We start from the raw sequence: 27,381 nt of genomic DNA on the forward strand, positions 1-27,381 counted from the left end.
CTTACGACACCTCCACAGCTTGCAGGCAGGCCTCCTGCCACATCCTCTTTGCTGTCGTCATCCTCCTCTTCCTTGGCTGAGTGTCTCCCCAAGGCCTATGTTGCATGCCAGGTACGATGGTGTCACGCCATCTTAGACATGTCTTGCCTCAAAGCGGAGAGTCACACTGGAGCAGCTCTACTTGCTGCTCTTAACAAACAGGTGCATCAGTGGCTGACCCCGCACCAGCTGGAGATCGGCAACGTGGTGTGTGACAACAGCAGCAATCTCCTTTCCGCTTTGAATTTGGGAAAGCGGACACATGTACCCTGCATAGCACATGTGCTGAATCTAGTCATTCAAAGTACCCAGGCTTAGAGGACGTCCTGAAGCAGGCCAGGAAGTTGTGTGGGCATTTCTGGTGGTCTTACATGGCCATGGCACACTTTGCCGAGATTCAGCAGAGAAATAGGTTGCCGGTGAGATGCCTAATTTTGCGATAGCCCGACTCGCTGGTATTCGTCCCTCCTTATGTTCTCTCGCCTGCTAGAACAGGAGAAAGCCGTCACCCAGTACCTCTACAATTTCAGTAGAAGGACACATTCTGGGGAGATGGGGATGTTCTGGCCCAACAACTGGCCACTCATGCGATATGCATGCAAGCTCATGTGGCCGTTTGAGGAGGTGACCATCCTGGTGAGTCGCAGTGGAGGCACCATCAGCAACTTGATTTCGTACGCTTACTTCCTGGAGCGTGCCAATTGTAGAGTGGTGGATCAAGCTGTGGAGGAGCATGAAGAGAAATCGTTATAGGAGGAAGTGTTGTAGGATCAATTTTCATCAGAATCAGATGTTTCCTCAACACCTGTGGCAGCACAGAGGGGGGAGGAGGAGGAAGAGTCATGTGGGGAAGAAGAGTCAGACTCGGATGATGAGGAAGGTGTTTCTTTGGAGGAGGAGGAGGCGGCAGAAGAACCGCAGCAGGCGTCGCAGGGGGTTTGTGCTGCTCAACGTTCCCGTGGTATTGTTCGTGGCTGGGGGGAGGAGGAGGACTTACCTGACGTCATTGAGGAAGAGCAAGAGGAGATAGATAGTACATCTGGATCCAACTTTGTGCAGATGGCATCTTTTATGCTGTCCAGCCTGTTGAGGGACCCCCGTATGAAAAAACTCAAGGCGAATGAGCTGTACTGGGTGGCCACGCTACTAGACCCTCAGTATAGGCACAAAGTGTCGGACATGCTACCAACTCACCTGAAGGCAGAAAAGATGCAGCACATGCAGAAGAAGCTGGCAACTATGCTTTACAATGCGTTTAAGGGTGATGTTACAGCACAAAGCAATAAAGGTACCACTGCCAGTAATCCTTCTCCCGTGTCCATGCAGGCAAGGACGGGACACTCTAGCGATCTCATGGTGATGTCGGACATGCAGACATTCTTTAGTCCAATGCCTCACCTTAGCCCTTCCGGATCCACCCTCCACCATTGCCCCGACCTGTCTTGCCCTGCCTTAAGCGTCCTATCAGAAAGGACCTTTAGCACAGCTGGAGGAATTGTCACTGAAAAGAGAAGTCGCCTAAATCACAAAAGTGTTTAGTACCTCACCTTTATCAAAATGAATGAGGCATGGATCCCGGAGGGCTACTGCCCACCTCAAAGACTGTCACTCCCCACAAAGCACCTCTGCCCGCACGCCGCTTGACTGCCTTCTCCACCACAACCAACAGGGTCCAGGACTCCAGCTGGATTCCTGAATTTTTAAGGCTATAAGAATGTTTCTGGTGTGTGTATATGCCTGCCTAATTTTTCTGGCTGCACTGCAGCTGCAACAACAAAACAAAAGGAGTGGGGAGGGGGGGCACACGCAAGACAATAAGGTTGTTGCTTAATTGTGAACAGACCAAATTTAATCAGCTGGACAGTCACTGTTTTGTCATTCAGCTACCTCAGCACGGCGACCATATGATGTGTTGGAAAGCCGCCATCACCTGCACTCTCGTCATGGTGCGCACCAGTCCAGCACGGGCATCACTACACAAACAGTTGTTTGCAGTCACTGCATACCTTTCACTGCATCTTTGACTGCACATTGTATTATACTTGGCAGTCAGTGCATACCTTTCACTTGAATGGATGGCAGACTTGCCCTCCATAACAGATTCTCGTTAAAGAATTTAAAGTTGATTCATCTCATATACAGCAGGGCCTTGAAAGTCCTCCTGTATTGTTATTTCTGGTCACTACCTCTGGACGTGCATGCCATGCCTGCTGCCTTCCTTGGATGTGTGGTAGCCATTCCTGCTTTTTTTGCCCACAGTGTGCCTGCTGACTTCCTTGGATGTGTGGTGGTGGTAGTCATTTCTTAGGCTCCCACTCCGGACCGGAATTGAACCCGGATTCCCCGGCCATTGCCTGTGGTCACCATGCTACTGAGAGAGTACCATCGAAAGTTTCACATAGTTGAATGAATGGCTGACTTGCCCTCCATAACACATTCTCGTTAAAGGAAAGTGGTGTCATCTCTGGCACACAGCGCTGGGTCAAGGGTCCATCTGACCACAGATGCCTGGTCTGCAAAGCACGGTCAGGGCAGGTACATTACTTATGCAGCAAATGGGTCCTTACGTGGATGTGTGGTGGTGGTAACCAGTTCTTAGGCTCCCACTCCGGAACGGAATCGAACCCTGATTCCCCGGCCATTACCCGTGGTCACTCACAATGGCAGAATTGTTGCAGGTACTGAACAGCCAGCGGAAAATGTCATTTCAAAAAAATAGATGTAAGCTTTAACAATGGTAGAGAAAGAACCATTGAACGTTTATAAAGCAGTCAGACATTACCTGATATCACTGAGGAAGAGCAATCTCGCCATGGTGCGCACCAGTCCAGCATGGCCGTCACTACACAAACAGCTGTTTGCGGTGCGTTACACAGTGAGTTTGGTGTGTCAGTGTGAAGCAGTACTCTAATTACACACCCTGATTGATGTATACACATGCAAGATGTTTTAAAGCACTTTAGGCCTGCAATTTAGCATTCAGTGAGATTTTTGCCCTCAAAATGCTGCTTTGCGTCAAATCCAGATTTTTCCCCGGGACTTTTGGCGTTTATCTCACTCCGCCATGCCCTCCTCCAGGTGTTAGACCCCTTGAAACATCTTTGTCATCACTTTTGTGGCCAGCATAAGTGTTTCTCGTTTTCAAAGTTCACCTTCCCATTGAAGTCTATTGCGGTTCGTGAAAGTTTGCGAGGACCGAACTTTCGCAGAAGTTCGCAAACCGAAAATCAGAGGTTCGGGCCATCTCTATCAGTCACTGTTGTTCTGTCATTCAGCGACCTCAGCTCGACCATATGGGCTTGAAAACCACCATGGCCTGCACTCTTGCCTTGGTGCGAACCAGTCCAGCACGGCCGTCACTACACAAACAGCGGTTTGCGGTGAGTTACACATTGAGTTTGGTGGGTCAGTGTGAAGCAGTACACTATTTACACATGCAAGATGTTTTAAAGAACTTCAGGCCTCCAATTTAGCATGCAATGGGATTTCTGCCCTTAAACCCTGCTGTCCGTCAAATCCAGATTTTTCCCCAGGACTTTTGGCGTGTATCCCACTCCGCCATGCCCCCCTCCAGGTGTTAGACCCCTTGAAACATCTTTTCCATCACTTTAGTGGCCAGAATTGGTGTTTGTAGTTTTGAAAGTTCGCCTGCCCATTGAAGTCTATGGCGGTTCGCGAAGTTTGCGTGAACTCAAACTTTTGCAGAAGTTCACGTTCGAGGTTCGTGAACCTAAATTCGGAGGTTCAAGACAACTTTAGTCGCTAGGTGGGTTTAACACTGCGGTCCTTAAGAGGTTATGAGTTTGGCTGTAAAGTAAACATAAATACTGCAAATAAGACTGCTATATATTCCAGAAGGTTGCACCTGCTTGCCTTTATCTGCCACACAAGGTATTATTTCTGTGCAATTTAACTTGCATTTGTCCGGTCAACCCCTTCTCTCCCTACACAGCTGGTCACATGACTTTAGAATGCCAGTAGCTGTTTGTTCATGCAGATATGACCAACAAAACATTTAAGGTGCCTATACATGACTCCACTTAGTGTCCAATATTTGATAATCGAATCAGATGAAAATTTGGTGCCACCAAGAGCATGCCCGATCAACGATGTGACCCAGTTTGAGCTAATATTGATCAGACAAAATGCAAAATCTCGAGCCGACCACGGATCGATCGAGTGCGCAGCAGTAACTACATGTGAGATTGCTACAAACGCAATGGAACCCCTGGTGCTGTCCCCGCTCTGGTGTAAAACGTGCCCCCTGTTGCCTGTAAATGAATTCTTTACCTGTGTGTGTCGTCACTGGCTCCGCCTCCGCATTCTTCCTCACACACCACCACACTGTAGTGTCACACACTAGATTATCCTTGTTAGAGAGGCACTGAAGTAAAGGTAAAGATTTTAGTATGCAGTCACTTTAAAATATTATGGTACATGTATTTACTGTATTGTTATGCATTTTTTTTTTAATTGGAGGAGTGGGAATGTTATCGATGGGTTTTGTTAGATGAGTTCCGTTTTACATAAATTTAGGTGCAAGTTGTTTTTTATGGCATAATGCTTTTATTTCAATTTATATTAGAGATAAGAATAAGTATAATTTATAAAGGTATACAACCAAAAGAATATGATCAATGTAGATTGCTCCACCCCCTGCTGTATATAATGAACAGTACACCACAGTCGATAGGCACCCTGGTGAGGTATCCGTGTGCTTTCCAGACAGATCTGTATGTTAAACCAACAGATAGAAATTCTGTTTTGGAATTCTCTAGTTTCCACCCCAGGTCGACCAGGGAACACATTCCTGGTGGACAATTGCAGAGAGTCTCCAGGATTGTATCAGATTCTGGCCATTGCGAGATTCGGCTTAATGAAATGAGGGACAGATTTAGGTCAAGGGGGTACCCTGAACATACCCTGGTATCCAACAGACCCACCAAAAGACGCCATGGAGGAGTGAGACTCCCTTTTGTTTCCAGGTACAATGCCTGCAGCTATAAGCTGGGGTCCATTGTACGGCAGCATTGGGGCCTCTTACAAAGTGCTTTTCCTCAGGTTCCTGAGTTTAAATTTCCTCCTTTGTTATCCTTCAAACAAGCCCCTACGGTTAGGGACAAGATTCGAGCCCGCACTCCTCGAGCTGTGGTACAGAGTGGCCGAAGTGGCACCTTTCCATGTTTAGGATGTCATATGTATGGCTTGATTTTCAAGGGAGATAAGTTTAGGCACCCGTCCAAAGGTACTGAGTTCAGCATAGGTGGTCTGTATACATGTGATTCTTCATATGTAGTTTTATTTACTTAAATGCCCATGTGGGCTATTATGTGTGGGAGAGACCACTCAGCGATTGCGTGAACGTATCTCCTCACATAAATCGGCCATTAGGACCAAGAATATGTCTCAATCTGTCTCGGCCCATTTCACCCAGTTCCGCCACTCTATACCACAGCTCCGTGTGCAAGTCATTGATGGGGTTCCTGTTCATTTTAGAGGAAACAGGGAAAAGGAATTACTTAGGCGGGAGGCGGGTTGCATCAGGAGGTTGGGTACCCTGGGAGGGGGCGGTCTCAACCGGGATTATGACCTTTCTTTTTGCATTTAAACTTTTATATTTTAATTGAGTGTAAGATTCATTGATGTATTGTGCCCTTACATGTTTTTGTGCGGTCTGTCATGCCGCGTTGGTGCTGTGCTGAATCCCGAGTCCAGCTATGTGTGTTTACCTTGTGGGTTACACTTTGAGTATACTGGGAGTTGCTGCTTTTTGATGTGTGGGTCTCTTTATTGTTGTTGTATTTTTTACATCTAATACAATGATTTATCTATAAGGGTGGTTATCTCTTATGGCACACTCAGCCTTACTTTACCACAGCACTAGCATTTTTTGCTTTTGGTCATCATTTGATGATTTACGGTGCTGACTTTGTCAGCATGTTCTGCATTATATGCGTTTTACGCGTCAGTTTGCGTATTTTTTGCGTTTGGCATAGCGACTATTTTATTTGGTTCCACATTTGACTTTATGCGTACGTTTTTACGCTTCGTTAGGACGCTTTTACGGATGGATGCTGTTGAGGCTCTTACGCGTACGTTTTTATGCATTACTAGGACGCTTTTAAGCATGGAAACGGCTGATGTCATGACGTCATTCGTTCCGTTTTTCGGCAGTACGCTTTTCGCATTGCCCTCTGGGAGATTGGGAGGAGCGTTATGACAGTGCTGTGGTTTCCCATCAGGTCCTCCTGACTTGGTAAGTTCTGATTGGCCATTAGGGATATGACACTTTTTAAATCATGCTGTGATAACGGCTGCTGATTTACATATCTGTTCCCCATCAGGTCCTCTCATTATGCTTTGCCCTGTGATTGGATATTCATGCTTTTTTGTATGATGTTATCTGATTGGTCCATGTGATCCTATTGAAACTGTATATAAATGCATTTGTGCTTGTTATCTCTTTTGAGTGAGCCTATACAGCTTGAGGAAGGAGCTTGTCTCCGAAACAGCGTCTGTCGCTGTCCCTGGGTGTTATCTTTATGCAATAAAGAGCTTGAATACATCTACGTGGTGCTGCTGATCTCTTCTACCTATAATGAACAGTACTACAGAAAAAAAGACAATGAGCTTTCAAGGAAATTATGAATGCAAATAACATGAAATGTTTTATGTGTCGAGTAAAAAAAAAAACTAGCATACAAGAAACACTTTTTTAATATCTGGCTGTATCATGGCTTGGATAACAAAATGGCTATATGTTACACATTTCAAGGCTCACTGATCTTTCACAAGAGGAACAGTAAAGTCCTTGGTAATGTAAAGACCACTTTATTTGTATTCACTTGCTCTTTGAATTTCCATTGTCTCTTTTTAAAGTTTTTGAACAACACTATAGAAAACTGAGTACAATTCAGGCAATTCAGATTTAAATCTACTCCCTCTTCCAATGACACAAAGCGAAAGTTTAAATGTTTGATTGTAAAAGAACTGTAGAAGATGTAGGAAGCCTTGAGGGTCAAAGTAAGCTATTATGATGTGAATACTTGACACTGGGTACATTTATACTTAATTCAGTGGTCTTCTCAAGTACTTGGAAATAAAACCTAGATGCATTAACCCAGAGAGAAATGTGCATTTGTTACATTTTCTTTTAATTAACTTGTCCTTTGGCTCTGTGCACAGCTACATTACACATATAATTATACCGTTCCAAGGACAAAAAGTATTTGTAAAGCATAAGTCTATTTTGATGTCTGTGATTAAACTAAGCAGATGTCTTACGCTTGTGAACTACATTGTTTCTGCTTAGCAATGAGTGGGTTATAAATGAGCTAATAATATTGTAATATATTACAATAGACTTGCTAGAAATTCAAGACAACCTGTTCATTGTTTGCACTGTTAGGAACTGTAATGCTGGCCATACACTGGGCGATTACAAGACGATTGATTGACCAAGCAATTCTTCGAATCCATTCAAAATAAATGAATCAATCGAACCTGAATCAATTTTTTTTCTTTTTGTTTTTTCTTCCAATTTTCAACCTGGAACCACTTCAGCCTTCAGTGTTTTTTCACCTTATGCATCTAACATTTCAGTGCTCCTCCCATTCATTCATCAATACCTTTATCGCTACTCATCACATCTAAATGATTTATATCTTGTTTTTTTTTAACCATTAGTCTTTTTGGGGGTGGTATTTATTTTCAGTAATTACTTTATTTTCTTCGCATTTTAACCACTTCCCGACCGCCGTATAGACAATTGGCGGCCGGGAAGTGGACCCCGCAAGGACCGCTGTATTGACAAATGGCGGCGGTCCTTGTAGGGGCATGGGCAGCGCGATCGCGTCATTCGTGACGCGATCAGCCGCCGGGGACTGGCTCCGCCCACCTCGCGCTGTAACCCGCCGGCCGTTCGGAAGCACCAGCGGGTTACTAGCACCCGGATCGCCGCATACAAAGTGTATAATACACTTTGTAATGTTCACAAAGTGTATTATACAGGCTGCCTCCTGCCCTGGTGGTCCCAATGTCCGAGGGACCACCAGGGCAGGCTGCAGCCACCCTATGTCGCACCCAAGCACACTGATTCCCCCCCCCCCTGCCCCAGATCGCCCACAGCACCCCTCAGACCCCCCCCCCCTGCCCACCCCCCAGACCCCTGTTTGCACCCAATCACCCCCCTAATCACCCATCAATCACTCCCTGTCACTTTCTGTCATTGCTATTTTTTTTATCCCCCCCCGCCCCCTGCCCCCTCCTGATCACCCCCCACCCCTCAGATTCTCTCCAGACCCCCCCCCCCCCCTGTGTACTGTATGCATCTATCCCCCTGATCACCTGTCAATCACCTGTCAATCACCTGTCAATCACCCATCAATCACCCCCTGTCACTGCCTCCCATCAATCAGCCCCTAACTTGCCCCTTGCGGGCAATCTGATCACCCACCCACACCAATAGATCGCCCGCAGATCCGACGTCAGATCACCTCCCAAGTGCAGTGTTTACATCTGTTCTCTACCCTAAACACCCACTAATTACCCATCAATCACCCATCAATCACCCCCTATCACCACCTGTCACTGTTACCCATCAGATCAGACCCTAATCTGCCCTTGCGGGCACCCAATCACCCAATCACCAATCACCCTACATGCTCAGATTGCCCTCAGACCCCCCCCCCTTATCAATTCACCAGTGCAATATTTACATCTGTTCTTCCCTGTAATAACCCACTGATCACCTGTCAATCACCTGTCAATCACCCATCAATCACCCCCTGTCACCGCCACCCATCAATCACCCCCTGTCACTGCCACCCATCAATCAGCCCCTAACCTGCCCCTTGCGGGCAATCTGATCACCCACCCACCCCAATAGATCGCCCGCAAATCCGACGTCAGATCACCTCCCAAGTGCAGTGTTTACATCTGTTCTCTACCCTAAACACCCACTAATTACCCATCAATCACCCCCTGTCACTGCTACCTATCAGATTAGACCCCTATCTGCCCCTAGGGCACTCAATCACCCGCCCACTCCCTCAGAATGCCCTCAGGCCCCAGCCCTGATCACCTCGCCAGTGCATTGCTTGCATCTATTTCCCCCTCTAATCACACCTTGAGACACCCATCAATCACCTCCTGTCACCCCCTAGCACACCTACCCATCAGATCAGGCCCTAATTTGCCCCGTGTGGGCTCCTGATCACTCGGCCAAACCCTCAGATCCCCCTCAGACCCCCTTCCGATCACCTCCCCAGTGCATTGATTGCATCTATTTTCCCCTCTAACCACCCCCTGAGACACCCATCAATCACCTCCTGTCACCCCCCTAGCACTCCTATCCATCAGATCAGGCCCAATACAACCTGTAATCTAAAAGGCCACCCTGCATATGACCGGTTTCACAAAATTCGCCCTCTCATAGACCACCTGTCATCAAAATTTGCAGATGCTTATACCCCTGAACAGTCATTTTGAGACATTTGGTTTCCAGACTACTCACGGTTTTGGGCCCGTAAAATGCCAGAGCGGTATAGGAACCCCACAAGTGACCCCATTTTAGAAAAAAGACACCCCAAGGTATTCTGTTAGGTGTATGACGAGTTCATAGAAGATTTTATTTTTCTCACTTTTTTCTCCAATTATATCCACTATAGTTTTAAAATAAGCAATGCTATTCTAGATAAAACGCACACATATTATTTGCCCATTTTTCCTGGTAATCCCAACATTTAAATTGTCCCTAGTGTAATGTATGGGCTTAATACCTTATTTGGAGGTAAAGGTGTACTTTTTCTGTGTTGTGTGTCTTGTTTTCACATTGTACCCTAGCAGTAATTATAAACCCTCATTTGCAAAAATAACTGTAATATACCCTCAAGACATACATATAAAAAAAAAAAAAAAAAAAAAAGCAGAGTCCCTAAGGTAACGATTTATGTATTCTGTTTTCAATTCTGTCACGGTTTTATTTTTTCATTTTGCGGCGTTGTACATGCATTATCCACTACATACTGCCGGCACCTGCTAGCTTTCTATGGGAATTGTATGCACGTTATGATTTCATGTGGCAGGGAATCAATCAGAAAACGACTGTGCGCATAGCCATTTAAAAGCATTATGTGCAATGTTTGCATTATACAAAATTGCATGTGCTTTTTAACAAAAGTTGTTACTTGTTTTTATGAATGACTGTTACTACTGTCTGTAACAGTCCTCAATCAAATATAAACGAACTACTGACATCAAGAAGAATCAGAGATCAGCAACGAACAGCAATCATTAACCGATCCATCTTCACTACCATGGTAACAAAGGCACAAACGATTGTTTAATCATGTTAAAATTATTATGCCGGGCAATGGGGATCTGAGCAATTGGTCACACAGTTATCCGTCATGACCGTATCAAACGCCACATATCACTAAACCTCGTTTAGCTAATTTTTGTTAAACGACCAAAACAAAAAACGTCGCCTATCGCAAAAAAGTTGCCGTAAACCTTGCATCATGGGTACAGACCTTCAGGCACACTGATTGGTTCAGGGACCTCATGATCCCTTGCACCAATCATTGCCTGTATTTTTTTACCAATTTGTTTACTTTTTTTAATCAATGAACACTAGCAGAGAAAGTGTTCATTTGAAGAACTGGGAGAACACTGACTGGCCAAGGGATCACATGACACCTTGGACCAATCAATGTAGCCTGAAGGGTCAAGGGATCACATGATCCCATGGATGAATCACTGCTAGGGTCACGTGTGCGCACATGACATGCAAGTTCATTGCAGAACTTTACAGAAAGTAATGACTTCCTGTATTGGCGGTTTACAATGATCGCTGTAACAGCAATCTTTGCTGCTTCAGGGGGGCGATTGGTAGTGCGATGAGCATGTATGTACACGCATGCGTGTGATCATTTGCGGCGGCCGTTTTAGCACTGGACATGGCTCCTACTTCCTGGTGTCTTTAGCAACAGCCTTTCTGAACACAGGAGCTACGTCCTCGTGACTGAACTGGTTAATCAATTGGAGATTGATTTAATCACAAAATAAGCCCCCTGATGAATAAGATCGAGTAAAGGGCAATTGAATACATATTGAATAACCCTTGATTCTTGTTCCATTGATTGAAATAACCTGAAATACTCTACTGATTCATTTTAAGAATTAAATCGAATATCGGTTGATAAGAATCGATTCTACATCAAAATAACAGCTTGATTTTTGATCCATTTGATTAATTTATCGGTTATAATCATTCGAAGTAAAAAATTGACCAGTGTATGGCCATCTTTTAGTTACTTTTTATTTTTTCACTCAACCTAGATGGAACTTATGGCAGCAGAGAATCTAGTGATTGTTGAACCTTCTGAGGACCGCACGTAGTAAATCCTATGCTGCACTTAGGCTTAGTCTGATGCGGCATAGGATTTATGACACATGCTTTTACCGCTCCATTGATGATTGTGCACACCCGAGAGGGGAGATTAAGCTGTCATGACAGCCTAAACTTACCTTCACTGATCAGGAGCCATGGCGATAACTCCTGATCACACGATTGCTATGATCACCGGCCGATCGTAGTGATCAACCTAAGCAGCGGAGGTAGGAGGGAAAGAAGAGGACCGAGACTCACCTTCTTGATGTTCCTCCAGTGATCATCACTCCCCTCCACTCTGCCCGGCATCCCTGCTTGCTCTGCCTCTGTCAAATCCTGGCTTGATGACGTCATCAAGCTGGGACCCGGAACTTAGAGGCAGTGCGAGTAGGGATGCTGGGCAGACGGAAAGGGGGTAGAGCTGCTGATCGCTGGAGCTTGGGAGATGAGTTATGGCTGCTGGCTATATGGGGGACTCCTATCTGTACTGGGGACACCCATGCCTAGCTATCTATACTGGGGATACCGCTGCATGACTATCAAGGCGTTGCCCCAGCAAACCATGTAAAAATGTTCTGGTCCTTAAGGGGGATTAGGTTGCCAGTCCCCATAAGGTTAAAGATCCAGTATGCTGGACACTTGAAGAAGGATGTGGAGGCTGCCGTATTTATTTCCTTTCAAACAATTCCATTTGCCTGGCATCCTACTGATATTTTATGCATCAGTAGTGAATGAATCAACCACCTGAAACAAACTTGCAACAAATCCAGTCATACATCTGATCCGCACACTTGTCCAGAGTCTATGGCTAAAAAATATTAGGCTACGTTCACAGTGGTTGTTGCATTCCCTGTAACAGCAGGATCGCAATGGGAAAGCAGTGCCACACATTATCCACACACACTGAAGCATACAGTCAGTGGAAAGTATGCTTAACTGTAACTGGTAACATGTGCATGTTGTGGTAATGCACTGCATGCAGAAAGCGGTCGGAGAACAAACCTCAATAATATGCAATTCCTGAGTGGGTCATTAAATTCAGTGGCCAGGGCATCGATGCACATTTAGCTCAATTTGGCAAAATGTCCTCCCTGCCTTTAGATAGGAGTAAAACTGGAGGATAAAGGTTGTAACTATAAAAAATATTTATTTAGAATGTCAGTAATAACCATATATTTTTTTCACAACACCATTGTAGTTATTAATTACTATTTCTTTATACATTGCTTAACATTTTGATTGCTTGGTATCCGGACCGAGATTTATTTCTCAAGCAAGTGTAAAAAAGGCCCATGATTTGTAACCCGGCTGCAAAATGCAAAACCTTTAACAGTTGGCAGGAATATACCATGTCTTTGTGTTGTGCTAGATTTAGAACGCTTTCACCTTGGCATTATTCCACTTTGATAACTCATTCATCATCAGAGTTTTACTGAGATGATCTTTGCTTATGGATAATTTCAACTAAAATGAAGGCCAAAACTAGTAACAGTCACTCCTAAAGCTGCGTTTTCCCTGGACACAAAGTAATTGAATCCGTAAAAAAGAAAATGTACTGTTTCAGCCTAATTCAATTGCAGTGTGGCATTGTTTCAGTTTAAATTAAGTGTCTATCAGTGTAATTGAAAAATAAATATTGCAGATAAGCTCACACAATACAGAGTGTATAATAAACATTTAAGCCTATTTAACTCCCTGTGTGTGATAAGTATAGACTGTTGGAACGCCATGCATGGTAGTGGCTCAAAAGATTTAATTTTTGAAAACTAATAAACCCAAAATACTGTATAATGATGCCTTTAAAAAAGTATTGTTAACTAGGTGGTGTTAACTAGGTAATTATAACATGTACTGTATATTGCATGCCATTAGGTCCCTTATGCTACGTACACACTTGCGATAACTACCAGATGAACAATATTGGAATGATTGGAATGCAATGATGGGATACCGCAATCATACACATATTAACGACCATTGTCGCAGAAAAGAGCAATAAGAGGGAAATATTTATATAAATTAAAAAAAAACCTCACAAACATGGGGTGTCAATGGATAAAAATATAATTAACTTGAAAACAAAGTTTATTTGAAATTTGTAATGTAAAAATTGTTTCGTGCCGCGCTACACAGGAAGTACGGAAGCTGGGCAAAATCCAACGCAGGCGCATTGGCCCTTGTAACGATTGTGCTTGGCAGAGAACTGTACACATTATAGTTTTGTAATTATTGTCCTTCAATATGATCCGGCCTTTTGGATTTTTTCATAATGCCAATATTGTTCGTTCGTCGTTGTACTTAAAGATTGTTTGGTAAAGTTCTTTATTTGATTGTCGGCACACCGATCATTAAGCTGCTGCTAGTAATGACCATAGTTGCAAGTGTGTATGTAGCATTAAGCAATATTTTTTTTTTTTTTTTTAACTACAACATTTTCTCACAGGAGATCTTTTCTAGCATTTTACAATTTTTTTCTTCAGCATTGGGTAACAGAAAAAATTACAAAAAAAAAAAAAACTAAAAAGAAAATCAATCTAGTAACTTGGGATAACTTTTTTTTTTGCGCCACACTGTAAATTAGTGTAAGAAATTGCATTCAAACTCTCATACACGCAAACACTTACACATTCTATGCTACAATTAATACTAAGCATCCCAACCTAGTGACCAAACACCTCAACTTTAAGGCCCATTCACACTGGGGCGATTAGCGGACGATTACTGCTAATCAATGGCGATCGCTAGCACTTTTTAAAGCGGTAGTACAATATTAACTAAATGGCAGTGATCTCACTGCCACAATTGCCGTTGAATTGTGATTAGCGGCGATCGCCAAACACTGTGCATGCACCATTTTATTGTGATTCTACAGTGATTGCAAGTACAATGCTAAAAAACGATTCATCGTGATAGCTCAAAAAAAGTGTACCATAGTTTTACTGCATTAATTATGGTAAAATCACCAGCGAAAACCACTAGCAATTCGCGCTAGCATGTTAAAATAGGACCCTAAAAGCAGCAGCCCGAGTGCAGGCATACGACTAATCATATGAGCAACAATTCTGCTTATAATGCCTGGCATACATGGGTCAATTCGGCAGCTGATTAGCCACCGGATTGACTCCCGCCGCGTCCCCGCTCGTCTGTGCATCGATCGATTCCCGCTCGTCCCTGCCGGCACTCCTTATCAGCCGCTCGAGTCCCCGCTATTGTCCACCGGCGGGGATCGAGCGGGGAATCTATCCGGCAGGTCATCGGACGGCTCGATTGATAAGAAAAAAAACTTGCCGTGTATGCTAAGCATAAAGTAATAATTTTTTCATGCTTATGCAGGGGTGTAACAATACACCCTGCAAGGAATGAAGCTGCAGGGGGGGCCAGATACCGCAGAGGGTCCCATGGGTGAGAAGTTTTTTCCCTGAACTAAGAGATTGACCACTAAGGGCACAGAGAGAAAAAAAAAACGTTCTGCTCTTTGCACAATTATTATAATGACTGCATCTGCTCAGCTACTAAATATGAGAATTCATACAAAGTTTTGCAGACAAAGATTTGTAGAGAGTCCCTATTCAGTGTTCAGCAGGATCTTGTGTACAGAACCCAACCCCCAGCCACCAACCTTTCTACCCCTCCCCAAGTGCTGTGTACTGTAGTGATGCTGGAGAAGTCTGCAGAGCCAGTTCTGCTCCATCAGAGATGGACAGAGTGAGTGTAATAAGCTAGGAGGCTGAGAGCACATTTGTCTGACAGTTTTCTGTATGTGCTTTCAGTACATTGTGTGCCTGTGTGAAGAAAATGCATTTTTTTTCATCACAGAAGCTAATGTAATTGATAGAGAAAATGTGTGCAGTGCTTCACTGCTGCCTGTTTTTATCTGCATGGGGAAAATGCATTCAAGTGTGCACTAGCCAATTGAATAACATTGGTTCTCAGTTTACCTTTGCATAGAGTAGGGGGCGGAGGGTCCTCCACAGTTTTGCAGGGGGGGGGGGGCAGGTATTTCTAGTTGTGCCCCTGTGCATATGTACTCATTTTCTTAGTTTACTTTTAGAAAGATTTGGGTAATGTGAGGAACTTTATTGATTTGTCTTTGCACATCTCCCCTACCTTTTTTCATTCTTTAATTGTAATAAGAAATTCATCATTGACATTAAACTTTTTATTATGTTGGATTGCACAAAAGTGCATGCAAAATCAGTGAGTCTGTGAACAAAAAAAAAATTATAAGACAAAAAATAGTTTCAAAAACCACAGAAAATTAAAATGATGCACCGATTTATATAGAATCTCCGCTCTTGTAAATCCCAGATTTACTGTCTATTTTTTACACTATATGCCTTCTATAGCATTTTGCAGAGATCAATATACTGCTTTCCTGTGAAAATTTACCAGTTGTTTTCTCTAGTTGTGCATTTAATTTAATAGATTAATCACTCATGTATACAAACCTTTAAAGGGACTCCGAGCAGTGCAGAAACTATGGAAAGATGCATATCATTTTAAAGCTCTCTTTCTCCTCTTTCCAATGATATATAAACCGCCACCCTACGCCTTTTAGTTTTCGCTATTTTCGCGATTGAAATTGCAGCGGCCGCGATTTCGATCGCGAAAATAGAGAAAACTAAAAGGCGCAGGGCAACGATGTAGGTGTTGTCAGAAAGAGGAGAAAGAGAGCTTTAAAATGATATCCATCAAGCCATAGTTATATTGTATTACACAGGGCGACTTTTTGTCAAAGTCAGCAGCTGCATTCAGCAGAATGGAGCTGCTGACACTGGGGAAAGTGTCGTCCTGTGTAATACAATATAACTATGGCTTGATGGATATCATTTTAAAGCTCTCTTTCTCCTCTTTCTGACGACACCTAAATCATTGCCCTACACCTTTTAGTTTTCTCTATTTTCGCGATCGAAATCGCGGTCGCGGCAATTTCAATCGCGAAAATAGCGAAAACTAAAAGACGTAGGGTGGTGGTTTATATATCATTGGAAAGAGGAGAAAGAGAGCTTTAAAATGATATGCATCTTTCCATAGTTTCTGCACTGCTCGGAGTCCCTTTAATCCTGTTTGATACCACATCAAAAAAATGACATGACTATCCATTTAACATCTATAAATCTCCTTTCCTGTTTTGTGCTCTTTTGTTTAACTTCCATCTAAGATTCCAAGCTTACATTTACATCTGATAATAATGTTGACTATTAATGTTCTGTACAAATACCATTATATATTTCAGTTAATTTTCTTCCAACATTTTTGATCAAGTTTCACAGTAAAAGAATAGACATGTATAGAAAATAAGCTTAGTCATGGTCCATATAATAACCGTGATGCCTGTATGAATTCTGACACACAAATCTTCATTTAAAATGTAGCCATTTTATAGGGCGTGTAGTACCAGTTTGGGAATATCTTCCGGTGTAGTTCCCAATGTGAGACAGACACATTTAGGCCCATATTCAATTCATTTTTTTACCTGAGTTTTCTCCTTGGTGATATTTTCACAACTTATAAACAAAAGGCCTTATAAACCACCAAAGAGCAAAAAAATAAATACTTTTGATAGTACCTTTTCAGCTACTTTTGCTACTTTCTCCATTGCAAGGTGCTGAAAAGTTATTCTAAATTTGAAGATGAAAAATAATCTCCTAGAAGAAAAGCCAGGTGAAAAAGTTAATTGCATATGGCCCTTGGTGTTTCATGAGTTGGTGGGCAGCCTCTTGTGCTTGGGATAAAGAAATCAGAGAGATGGTGTGAATTTCAAAACTGGAAATATTTCTCAATCTCCATGATAATCCCGGGCCAGACAGATGCATTTCCCCAGAAATGGGGGAGCCAAAAAACTGTGGACCATCAGAGCAGGCATTATACTGTCCACTCCCATTGGCCGCATGTGATCTGGAAGCAAGTGGGAACAGAGTCCTAGGCTGTTACCACTTGGCAAGCTGAAATGTCTGACCAGTTTCAACTTGTGCGGTAAATACCTCAACATGTCAGTAAACGTCCATTCACAAAGATTTGAGCAAGCGGTAAAGCCAAGAGAGATGTTTATTTACCTCCATCTCTGATCTGTTGGAAGCTAGCAAACAGCATGTGATAGCATTGACAGACAGTAGAAAGCAGAGACTCCCTCTCCTACTTCTCATCCTATTTAATCTAATACACTTGTGTGTGTGACTTCAGAAGGAGACCTTCAAAGAGTCTTTTCTGCATCACTTTAGATATGCAGATCTGTATAGTGATGCACAGAAGAGTGGCCTGTGAGCACATTTAAAGCAGTAGGATCAGCCATATTATTCCAGGGAAAAAAAGCACACATAAGTAGATAAATACTGGATCTACTTACATAACACATGTATTATACTGTCCATGTTTTGATTTCAGTGAATGTTATATAGTAAATTACGAGAATTCTGTTCCTGGTGGGGGCCATGTCTTTTGCCCACAGTTAAGGCTAACTTGTGATGTAATTTCTGCCCTTTACTTTTTTTCTTGTCTCCTACAATCGCTGAGTCGCCTCAGCCTTGCTTGTAAACACAAGTGAGTAGGGGATTAGGTTTCAGATAAGAAGCTGGCAGGGAAATAAAGGGAAGAGGAGGAATAGATTATAGATAAAAAGAACCCCCAGCATACAATTCTTTGGCACGACTACTAAAGGGCCAGTGTTCCTTAACCTATTTTGGTTCCTGGACGTAGTTTCTACATCCAGGAACCATGCGCGCTACCGCGGCCGATCGTGCACGCGCACTCCCGGCCGCGGATTCGGTAGCCAGGGAATCAATGCATCGGGCTATGGTGCCCGATCATTGATTCCTCTCCCCCGCTGAAAAAGCGACAGCTTCTCTCGGAAGCTGCGCCTTTTCTGGCCATTCCTTCTCCGATGAGTCACTCTAAGCGTGTGTTACGCTTAGAGTGACGTCATGTAAACAAACTCATGGCCGCCATCTTGTGGCCAAAAAGTAATATAAGAAAAAAAATACAAATTAACACACATTTACATTATAAATCTATTGTTTACCTCCCACCCTCCCAAAACTACCCAAATAAAATGTTTACTATAAAAAAAAAACCATTACAATTAAAAAAACAAAACAAAAAAAAACATGTAAATATTTACCTAAGGGTCTAAACTTTTTAAATATCAATGTAAAGATGAAATATTTCTATTTTTTTTTATTTTAAACTTGTAAAACATGTGAAAACGACGGAACCTGAATGGGTTAAGTATGTGATAACTCCAAATCATAACAGCAGAAAAAGTTTTGAAAGTTTTGAATGCGGGCTTAGCATCTTTATCACTTAATACACTCAGAGTAGTTGCTGTTGAAATTTGATTTTTATGGTGACGATACCGCTTTAAAGTGATACAGCATGCCTTGTCCTCTCTGTCACAGTACACAGAGACAACTGATGCAGACCAGTCTGCACAGCTTGCTGCAGAAACCTCTGCTCCACTTTCCACTACCTACCAAACAGGGCTTGATGAATTAAAGGGAAGGTTCAAGCAAAAAAAAAAAATGAGTTTTACTTACCTGGGGCTTCTACCAGCCTCATGTAGCCATCCTGTGCCCTTGTAGTCACTCACTGCTGCTCCAGTCCCCCGCTGGCAGCTTTCTGACCTCAGAGGTCAGGGCCACATTGCATACATTTTTACGCATTCCAGCTAGTGCAGGAACAAAAATTTACGTGTTGCACCACTAACACGTAAAAATGTATGCGTTAATGTTCCTGCACTAGCGGGAATGTGTAAAAATGTACGCAATTCGGCCCTGACCTCCGAGGTCAGAAAGCTCCCAGCAGGGGACTGGAGCAGCAGTGAGTGACTACGAGGGCACAGGATGGCTGCATGGGGCTGGTAGAAGCCCCAGGTAAGTGAAACTCATTTTTTTTTTGCTTGGAACTTCCCTTTAAAGCATCATTTTTTGGGGTAAATTTACCAAACTTCTACTGCACCTGTGGAAATGTTTGTGAATTTGGAAAAAAAAGCCTCAATCACAAATTGGATCAATTGTGTGCATTGGATTTGAAGAAAATGATTAATGACTTAACAGAAGCATCTATTACCGGGTACTGGTTCTTCCCTGAAGTACTCTATAGGAGGGGATCCCAAACTATGTTTGTTTATAGCCGCTCTACTAATTGGTGATAACCAGTTTTGGTCACCTCCAGGATGCAGTTGTTGTGATTGAGCTTAATACATGGCAACCCAAAATTCCATTTTTCTTTATGAATTGTGTTTTTGTAACTAATTCTTGGCTTGTTGTAATCCCAAATGAATTGAGAGGTGAATGACCTAATCTTAGTAAAAAAAGACTTTTGGGTGGGGATGGTTCTTAGTAAGTATAGAATCTTGGGTAAGGTTTGCATTTTGAAATTGACTATTTTTCCAACCCACGAGAGAAACATTTACCTAGAGCTGTAAGTTCCTCATTAATTTTCTGAAGAAGGGGAATAAAATTTGCTTTGTAAAGGTTAATGGACTGGGGGAGAATAATCATTCCAAGATATGGGATAGATTTTGCCCATATATAGTGATATCATTTTGATATGTCATTTATGTGCTTAATCATTCAGAGCAGCAGTGTTTCTTATTTTGATTTATTTTATAGTAATAGACTTCAGAGAATCTTTTTATGGTGTTATATTTGGAAGAGAAATTGAGGAATTAGTACATGAAATAATATTGGTGAATAAACCTTATAATGGATGTCGCCATTGCATCTTTGAAATCTGGTTACTAGATCTAATAGCTATAGCAAGGGTCTCTATTAGAATAAAGAGACTAAAGGATAAAGGACACCACTGACGTCACGTGTACCATTTGAAATCACTAGTTGCTTGGACATTAATCTTCTTACTTGGACATTAGCAGAGGGTTTTGAGTATAGTGACATCATAGCATTCTTAAAGCAAACCAGAATCCCAAATTTAGACAGCGCAGATCTTAAGAAATCCCAGTTAACCCTGTTGAACGCCTTCTCTGCATCCAAAAAAGAGGAACAGAGAAGGCATTCAACTTTATTCCACCCAATGCATCAATTGCAAAGCTCTTCTAGTGCCGTCTGAGGCTTGTCGGCCTTGGGGGGAGCCCGCTTGATTTGAGTGTATGACTGATTGTAACACCTTCAGTAGTCTGGGGGCCAGGATTTTGGAATACATATCACTGTTCTACAGTGAAATGGGTCTGTAACTAGAAAAAACACTTGGATATTTCCCCATTTAAGGAAGAAGTATGATACAGACTTAAGAATTTCTGCTGGGATCGACCCTAGAAGTTATTGAATAAAACTGGTTCACCTGTGGAATGAGTATCTTTTGAAACTGTTGTAATATTCATTGGGTAGACTGTCCGGGCCTGGTGCTTTGTTTGGTTTTAGAAGTTTAGTAACTGCTCGAATTTCAGTAAAGGAGATCTCTACGCTGTACTAAGAAGATTCAAGTGGTCCTTATGTATTTCAGGAATTTGAATGAACACTAGAAATTCTTCAACAAATAGGGGAGTAGGCTGTGGAGTTGCCAGATCCTCTTTAAGGTTAAATAGCTCTGTGTAATAAATGGCATTAGTTATGTCCTTTGGAATTTTTAGTCTCGCCTTGGAAGTAGGATGGTCTATGAAGGGGAGGTTACATTTTATTCAGTTTGCTTCTACTAGTTTTGCTCAATATTTCCCTGTCTTATAGCTTTGAGTATGAGGTTATCTTCACTTTCTTTAAGACCTTATCATATTGGTAACTTTAAGCCATTAGGTCCCTCAATTCTTGCCAGGCTTTAAAAAGATCTACATATATATCATGTTTTGGGGGGTTTTACACAGCAACTCTGATTTTATTTTATTTACCAAGTTATGAATTTCTAGGTTTCTTTTTTTTTTCTTTGCTAGTGCCAAATTTGAGAAAAACTCCCACTATAAATGCCTTATGAGCACACCATACCGTGTTCCTTTCAACTTCCAAATTGCTATTTATCTCAAAGTATTCATTCAAATATGTAGCATCCTCTATTTTTACATCATTGTCAATGAGCCAATTAGGATTCATTCTCCAGTTCGGTCTAATACTGGATATGTTGCCACATTCAATAGACAGTGAGATAAATGCATGGTCCATTTCAGTCAATATTAAGTACATTACATTTATATAATTTTCTAAACTGTGTGTGTGCGTGCACGTGTGCTTGCGTGCAGGCGTGCTTATAGTGGATCTGTGATTTTTATTTAGTTTATTTTTTACCCCACCTATCCAGTAAGTTAAGTAACAGTGCTACATACTTCCAGTAGATCATCAGTAGTGACTAATGATGAGATGATCTGAAAGACTGCCACTAAATGATAAATGTGCATGCAACATATTAACTTTTTTTTTATTTTTTCCCATTTCAGATTTGCTCTGAGTGAAGTCTGACAGAAAATGATACGGAAGCTTTGGAACTGGATAACTTTTGCAGTGGTATTTGGATATTACTTTAAACAAGCACAGAGTGATGGAGGTATGTTAAATGTAACCATTCCATTGCATCCAGAATTATTACAGGTTAGAGGCTTATCCCATTTCCAATGAACACCAGCATTGGTCACACTCTCACAATGTGGACTGTCTCTTTAAAGAGAAGAACAAAGTTTACCTTAAGTTAGTGCGTGCGCTAATGCGTGCTTAGAACAATATGAAACAGTAAGGGCTGGTTCAGAAGGGCTGGTTCACAAGGGCTCTTGCACTTTATTTACCATCAGCCTAAACATTCGCTGCAAGCGATTAGACTGTGCCAGTACCGTCATTTGCTCAAAAGCCACTTTTTATCTCCATTTTTCCCATCATGATAGCCGACCTCAAAAACAACCAGTTGCTTCCAGGGTCACTTACCACTATGCCTCCGAGTACCGCTGCGGGGGTGAAAAATGCAGGTCAACAGCGAAAGCTGTCAAAAGCTTTTCTGCACACTTACAGAAAAGCATTTGACCAGGACGCCCCCCGAAGCCCATGTGAGACCGCTCTAAAGCAAAGTGACCAGTGTAATGGGTGAACATTTTTTTTAATACTGAGTGAGTATGGATTGTAGAGATCATTTAAGTTTACTTGAATAACGTGGCAAAAACTAGGTACACTATTATAAGTAGTACAAATAACAAGATGTAATGTATACTAAATGCTTCAGCTCATGACTGTAGGCTTTCACTGCTTATGCAATGCATTAAAGTTCCATTCAAGATTCAGTGGACCATTTTCTCAAATGACTAAACAACGTTCTTGGAGCTATTAGCCTTATTAGCCTGACTGCATTGCTTTTTTTCTTTTTTTGCGTTTGCATTGGATCAGACCAGTCAAGAGCAGGGAATATTTACTGCTAAGCTCGGATCCACCAGCCTAACTGTTAATGGACTTTCTTACTTAACTTGCAGAGGGAGTTTTTAAAATCTTATTAAAGGGGCACTGTTGCAAAAAATTTTAAAATTTAAAATGTCTCCTATGTTGCTGTCACTTACAGTAGATAGTAGAATTCTGACAGAAGCGACAGGTTTTGGACTAGTCCATCTCTTCATGGGGAATTCTCAGGGATTTATTTATTTTCAAAAGCACTTCGTGAATGGCAGTTGCTCTTTCCAACTATCAAAAAAACTGTGTAACGAGCAGTGAAGATGGCCAGCATCATTGTTTAAATCCTTTTTAGGGAATATCTTTATAAAGAATAAAAGCCTTGCTGAGAATCCCCTATGAAGAGATGGACTAGTCCAAAACCTGTCACTTCTGTTATATTTCTACTACTTACTGTAAGTGACAGCAACATAGGAGAAAAAGTAATTTATGGCTCATTTTACGCTGAAAAAAATGTACTTATTTGTCTATTTGCACATATTTTAAATTTTACAATTTTTGACAACAGTGCCCCTTTAATATGAGAAATGCTCTCTTCACAGTACATTTGCCTACACGTTTGGCATGGAAAGAACATATAATTGTATTAGCATTATAAATGTCCATGTGAGTACAGACACACACATGCACACTCGCACACATTCTCTCAATCCTTTACATTAAGTCCTTCATTTCTCTTGGGTATTTAACTGCAAAAGTCCCATGACCCCCACTTCCTGAGTTGACCATTTGGTGTGCCCTTGCACTAGTCTGGGATGCAGGCTTTCCACACAATCCACTAATAGGGGTGGAAAAGAAGCTTCTCTAATCACCCCTCCTGCAATAGGGAATGATTGGAGAAAAAATGCATACAGCAAATATAATACCTTTCAGAAAAGGGAGTATGAGAGCAGAAGATTCACTTTCTTGTTATTACTGACATGGACACCACATGGTGCAGGACATCTAATGGAGGTCTCTAAGATCTCCTCTAGGATCCCTTTCAAGTACAGGTACTCGGGCCCCGTTCAGATAGACGGCTGAACCTCGCATTCGCCGAGCAGATCAGCCTCCCGTCTGCCTCCTGCCAGTACAATTCGGGTGCAGTTTAACTGCAGCAGTTGTAACACCAGGTGTGTCAAGCGTTGACACGCAGTGGCATTACTGGGCAGCGCAGGAATGCAACATGTTGAGTCTGAGCACGCCTGCAGCAGCGCTGAGATCTCACTCCATGGTGGGGAGGTGCCTGTATAGTGCCGGTACCTGGTGCTAACAAGGGCCCTTAGAGATGCAAATAATACTGAATTACATACGTATTAACCACTTCTTGGAAAATGGACACTTCAGTGCAAATACATGTATTTCAGCATTGCATATAATTTTTCTATGGTTTCCCAGATATGGCTTTGCTAGTGTGTTTGGAATGTTGGAATAAAGTTTTATGTGCAACACATACTAGCTTTACAAGCACTTCTTCTGTGTATTAGTCTTTATCACTATTCAGAGTGTTTGTAGCGGTCTAAAAACTGCAATAGGTTTGCAATACATCAGTTTAAGATGCATAGGGAAATAAACAGAGATAATGTATGTGTTTGTATGTGTGTAATATATCTATCTATCTATCTATCTATCTATCTATCTATCTATCTATCTATCTATCTATCTATCTATCTATATATATATATATATATATATATATATATATATTATACTGTAAATTCTGTACCGATGATCATAACTGGTGCTCTGACCACATTTTGAGTTTTAGATCATAGTCTTATGATCAGGTTTTACTGAGCGGTTCAGTATTCATATACTGCATCAGTGTACAATAGGAGTGTGCGTTGTCCATATATACACATACATACTGATGTTGTGTGACATGTTTCTATAGCAGTAATTGATATATAGAAGTTAGCAGGGGGATAATGGTGAATGAGAGCAACAATAGAGATTGATTTAAATTGTAGACTTAACATCGTGAAAAGCTTAGATTAGGAACCATTACCTGTTCTGGCCCAGTTACTATGCATTCATTTATGCTAAGTGCCGCCAGGTAAAAGGTCAAACATTTGTTTTCGTGAAGTGAGATGACAATGCACTCCTGTATAACAACTCAGTCTATGCTGTATTTTATTGTATTTTAGTTAGCCATAGATCTTATGTTTCAAAATAACATTTGGTTAAATAACACTTGTTTTTTCTTGCTGCTTCTTTCATTACACCTGCAGAACTGTGCAGTATTTTCTCCAATCTGATTTACAAGTAGATGTCATGTTATATGATATTATTTGTATGTGGCAGTAAAATCAACCAAGTTGATGAGCACTTAAACTAAATTTCCTATAATGTATAGTATAAACTGTACCCACCCGTACTTTATTATACTTTTTAATTGATATTAATATATTGTGCATGGTGCAAAGGTGTAGCAATCCATATAAACTGCAATGGGGCTCTAGAGTGGGTAAGGTGAGTGGGGGTAGATGGTACTTTATAAATCAATAATAATAATAATAAGCACCAACATATTCAGTGGCGCTGTACAAAGTAAGAAACAAACATGGAGTAAACCTTAATACATACAATGGTATACACCAATATACAACATTGGTAACAAAATAAATACAGAATTGGTAATTACAGTGACAACAGTAACAATGTATAAAACATTTTTTCCAATACACAAAATGGTGAGAGAGCGCTGCCCTTGCGAGCTTACAAGGTAAAGGAATAGGGGGGAGACAAGAGGTGGGGTAGTTTACAATAAATATACCTAAAAGGCAGTGTGTTTTTAGGATATCTAGTAGGAGTGCAACTTGGCTTTAGGTCAAAGGGAGAATGGCCTAAGGTAGAGCGTATGCTTGATGGAAAAAAAGTGCGATTTGAGGGGGAGCGTTTAAAGATATCAAAGGTTGGAGATTGACAGATATATTGTTGAAGGGCATTCCAGAGGAGGGGTGAAGCATCTGTGAAATATTGTATATGTGAACGTGAGGAGGTAATTCTAGGGGAGGGCAAAAGGTCATGCCATGTGCAGATCTGTGATTGCGATTAGGTTGGTATCGGAAACTAGTGAGAGAATGTACAGGGGAGAGAAATTGTGGAGCGCTTTGTAGGTCAGGTTTAAGAGTTTTAAACTGTAGCCTCTGGTTGATTGGTAGCCAATAAAGATGAGATGAGCAGGAACAGGATCCAAAGGACAGGTGGTTAGATAGGATTTGGAGATTATAGAGAGAGAATGTTCAGAATATGTAGAGAGAGAATGTTCAGAGAGTGGAGAGAATGCAGGCAGAGAGCAGTCTATGAGAGAGGGGTTGGGTATGGGATTTGAGGGGGCCGGGCTGCCTGGAAAAACCACTTTGGATTTTTTCAGTTTTATCAGCGAAGCATGAAGTATGTATATCAGTGAATATATTCACTACACTTCTTTCTACCACCCTATGGCTTTACATTTATTTCTGCATTCTATGCACTGTACACTTTATTTGGGTGCACATTGCCAAGTTCACTCATATGCTTTGGGGTAGTGGAAATAGTAACTTCTTAAATGGAACCTGAAAATAAACTGATGAGAAAAAAACAAGAACATCTATCCTCCTTCTCCTAAAAATGACTTTTTTAGGCATCCCAAAGTTTTGTTTTAGATTTAAAATTAGTTTTTAGGTTTTAGCTGTTTCATTGTCTTGGCTTAATGACACCTTCATTGAAGTATGCTAGAGCTGAAATCTATGAATTATTGATCCTTTTTATATAATTCCTGCTCTCAGAAGCCATTTACTAACAGGAACGTGTTTTATGGCTGTAATGACATATCAGTGAGGATTATGCTATAGTCTTACCTGGTCCCGACGCAGATAGAAATGGTCACTCGCATAGATGTTTAACTCTTTCAAAGAAACAAAAAGGAACACAGCCTAGTTATTTGTGTGCTTGGCACTTTGCATACATGTCTATCTCATGCCACATGTCACCTCGGTTGTCCTTTAACCAGTACCAGTTGTTTTGGCATCCTGATAATCCTCTGCCTCTAATACAATACTCTTAACCCTCCTCTTATGTTAGCTTTCTGTTACTATCCATGATGTTAACGGGTCGGTTTTGACCCGTGTCTTAAATCAGCCATAAAATACCCTCTGAACAAATATTTATCATCCAATTTGTTTCTTACCTCTTGGTTACCTTGTTAGGCTTCTTTATCCTTGAAAAGATTGGTTTTAATATTTTTGGTGTGACCCCCTTTAACCTTTCTTTTGATAGCATACCTCTCATTTTCAAATTTAAAAAATGGTAAAATAAACCTAAATAAAATATTATAAGTAAATAAAAGGTTGTTATGTCACCAGAATGTTGCTGAGGAGTATTTGAACACATCTCTTAAATATTTTTTTATATTTATATTTTTATTTTAATAACATTAACTATAATAACATTGATGGTGTTGGGGTCAATTTTGACCCATATATATATTTACTTCAAGAATATAGCCAAAAGTCTTTTTTTTTTTACATAAAACATTCATAAACAATGAAAAGCAAGTAATAATACAAAATGTAGACTTGCAAGGTCAAACAAACACACAATCAAGCAAGGCAAGCCAATAGA

The 27,381-nt window shown here is 41.5% G+C and overlaps 1 protein-coding gene across 1 annotated transcript in view; it reads left to right on the plus strand.

The window, feature by feature from the left end:
• PCDH15 (protocadherin related 15) overlaps nucleotides 1-27,381 on the plus strand; it is a 1,564,441-nt gene that overhangs the window by 136,747 nt on the left and 1,400,313 nt on the right. Inside the window, exon 2 of the mRNA XM_068257852.1 lies at nucleotides 21,810-21,916. Within this exon, the coding sequence (XP_068113953.1) occupies nucleotides 21,838-21,916 (79 nt within the window). The 5' untranslated portion in view covers nucleotides 21,810-21,837. The remainder of the gene's footprint in view (nucleotides 1-21,809; nucleotides 21,917-27,381) is intronic.

Source organism: Hyperolius riggenbachi, chromosome 10, assembly GCF_040937935.1.
Source record: "Hyperolius riggenbachi isolate aHypRig1 chromosome 10, aHypRig1.pri, whole genome shotgun sequence".
Classification (NCBI taxonomy): Eukaryota; Metazoa; Chordata; class Amphibia; order Anura; family Hyperoliidae; genus Hyperolius; species Hyperolius riggenbachi.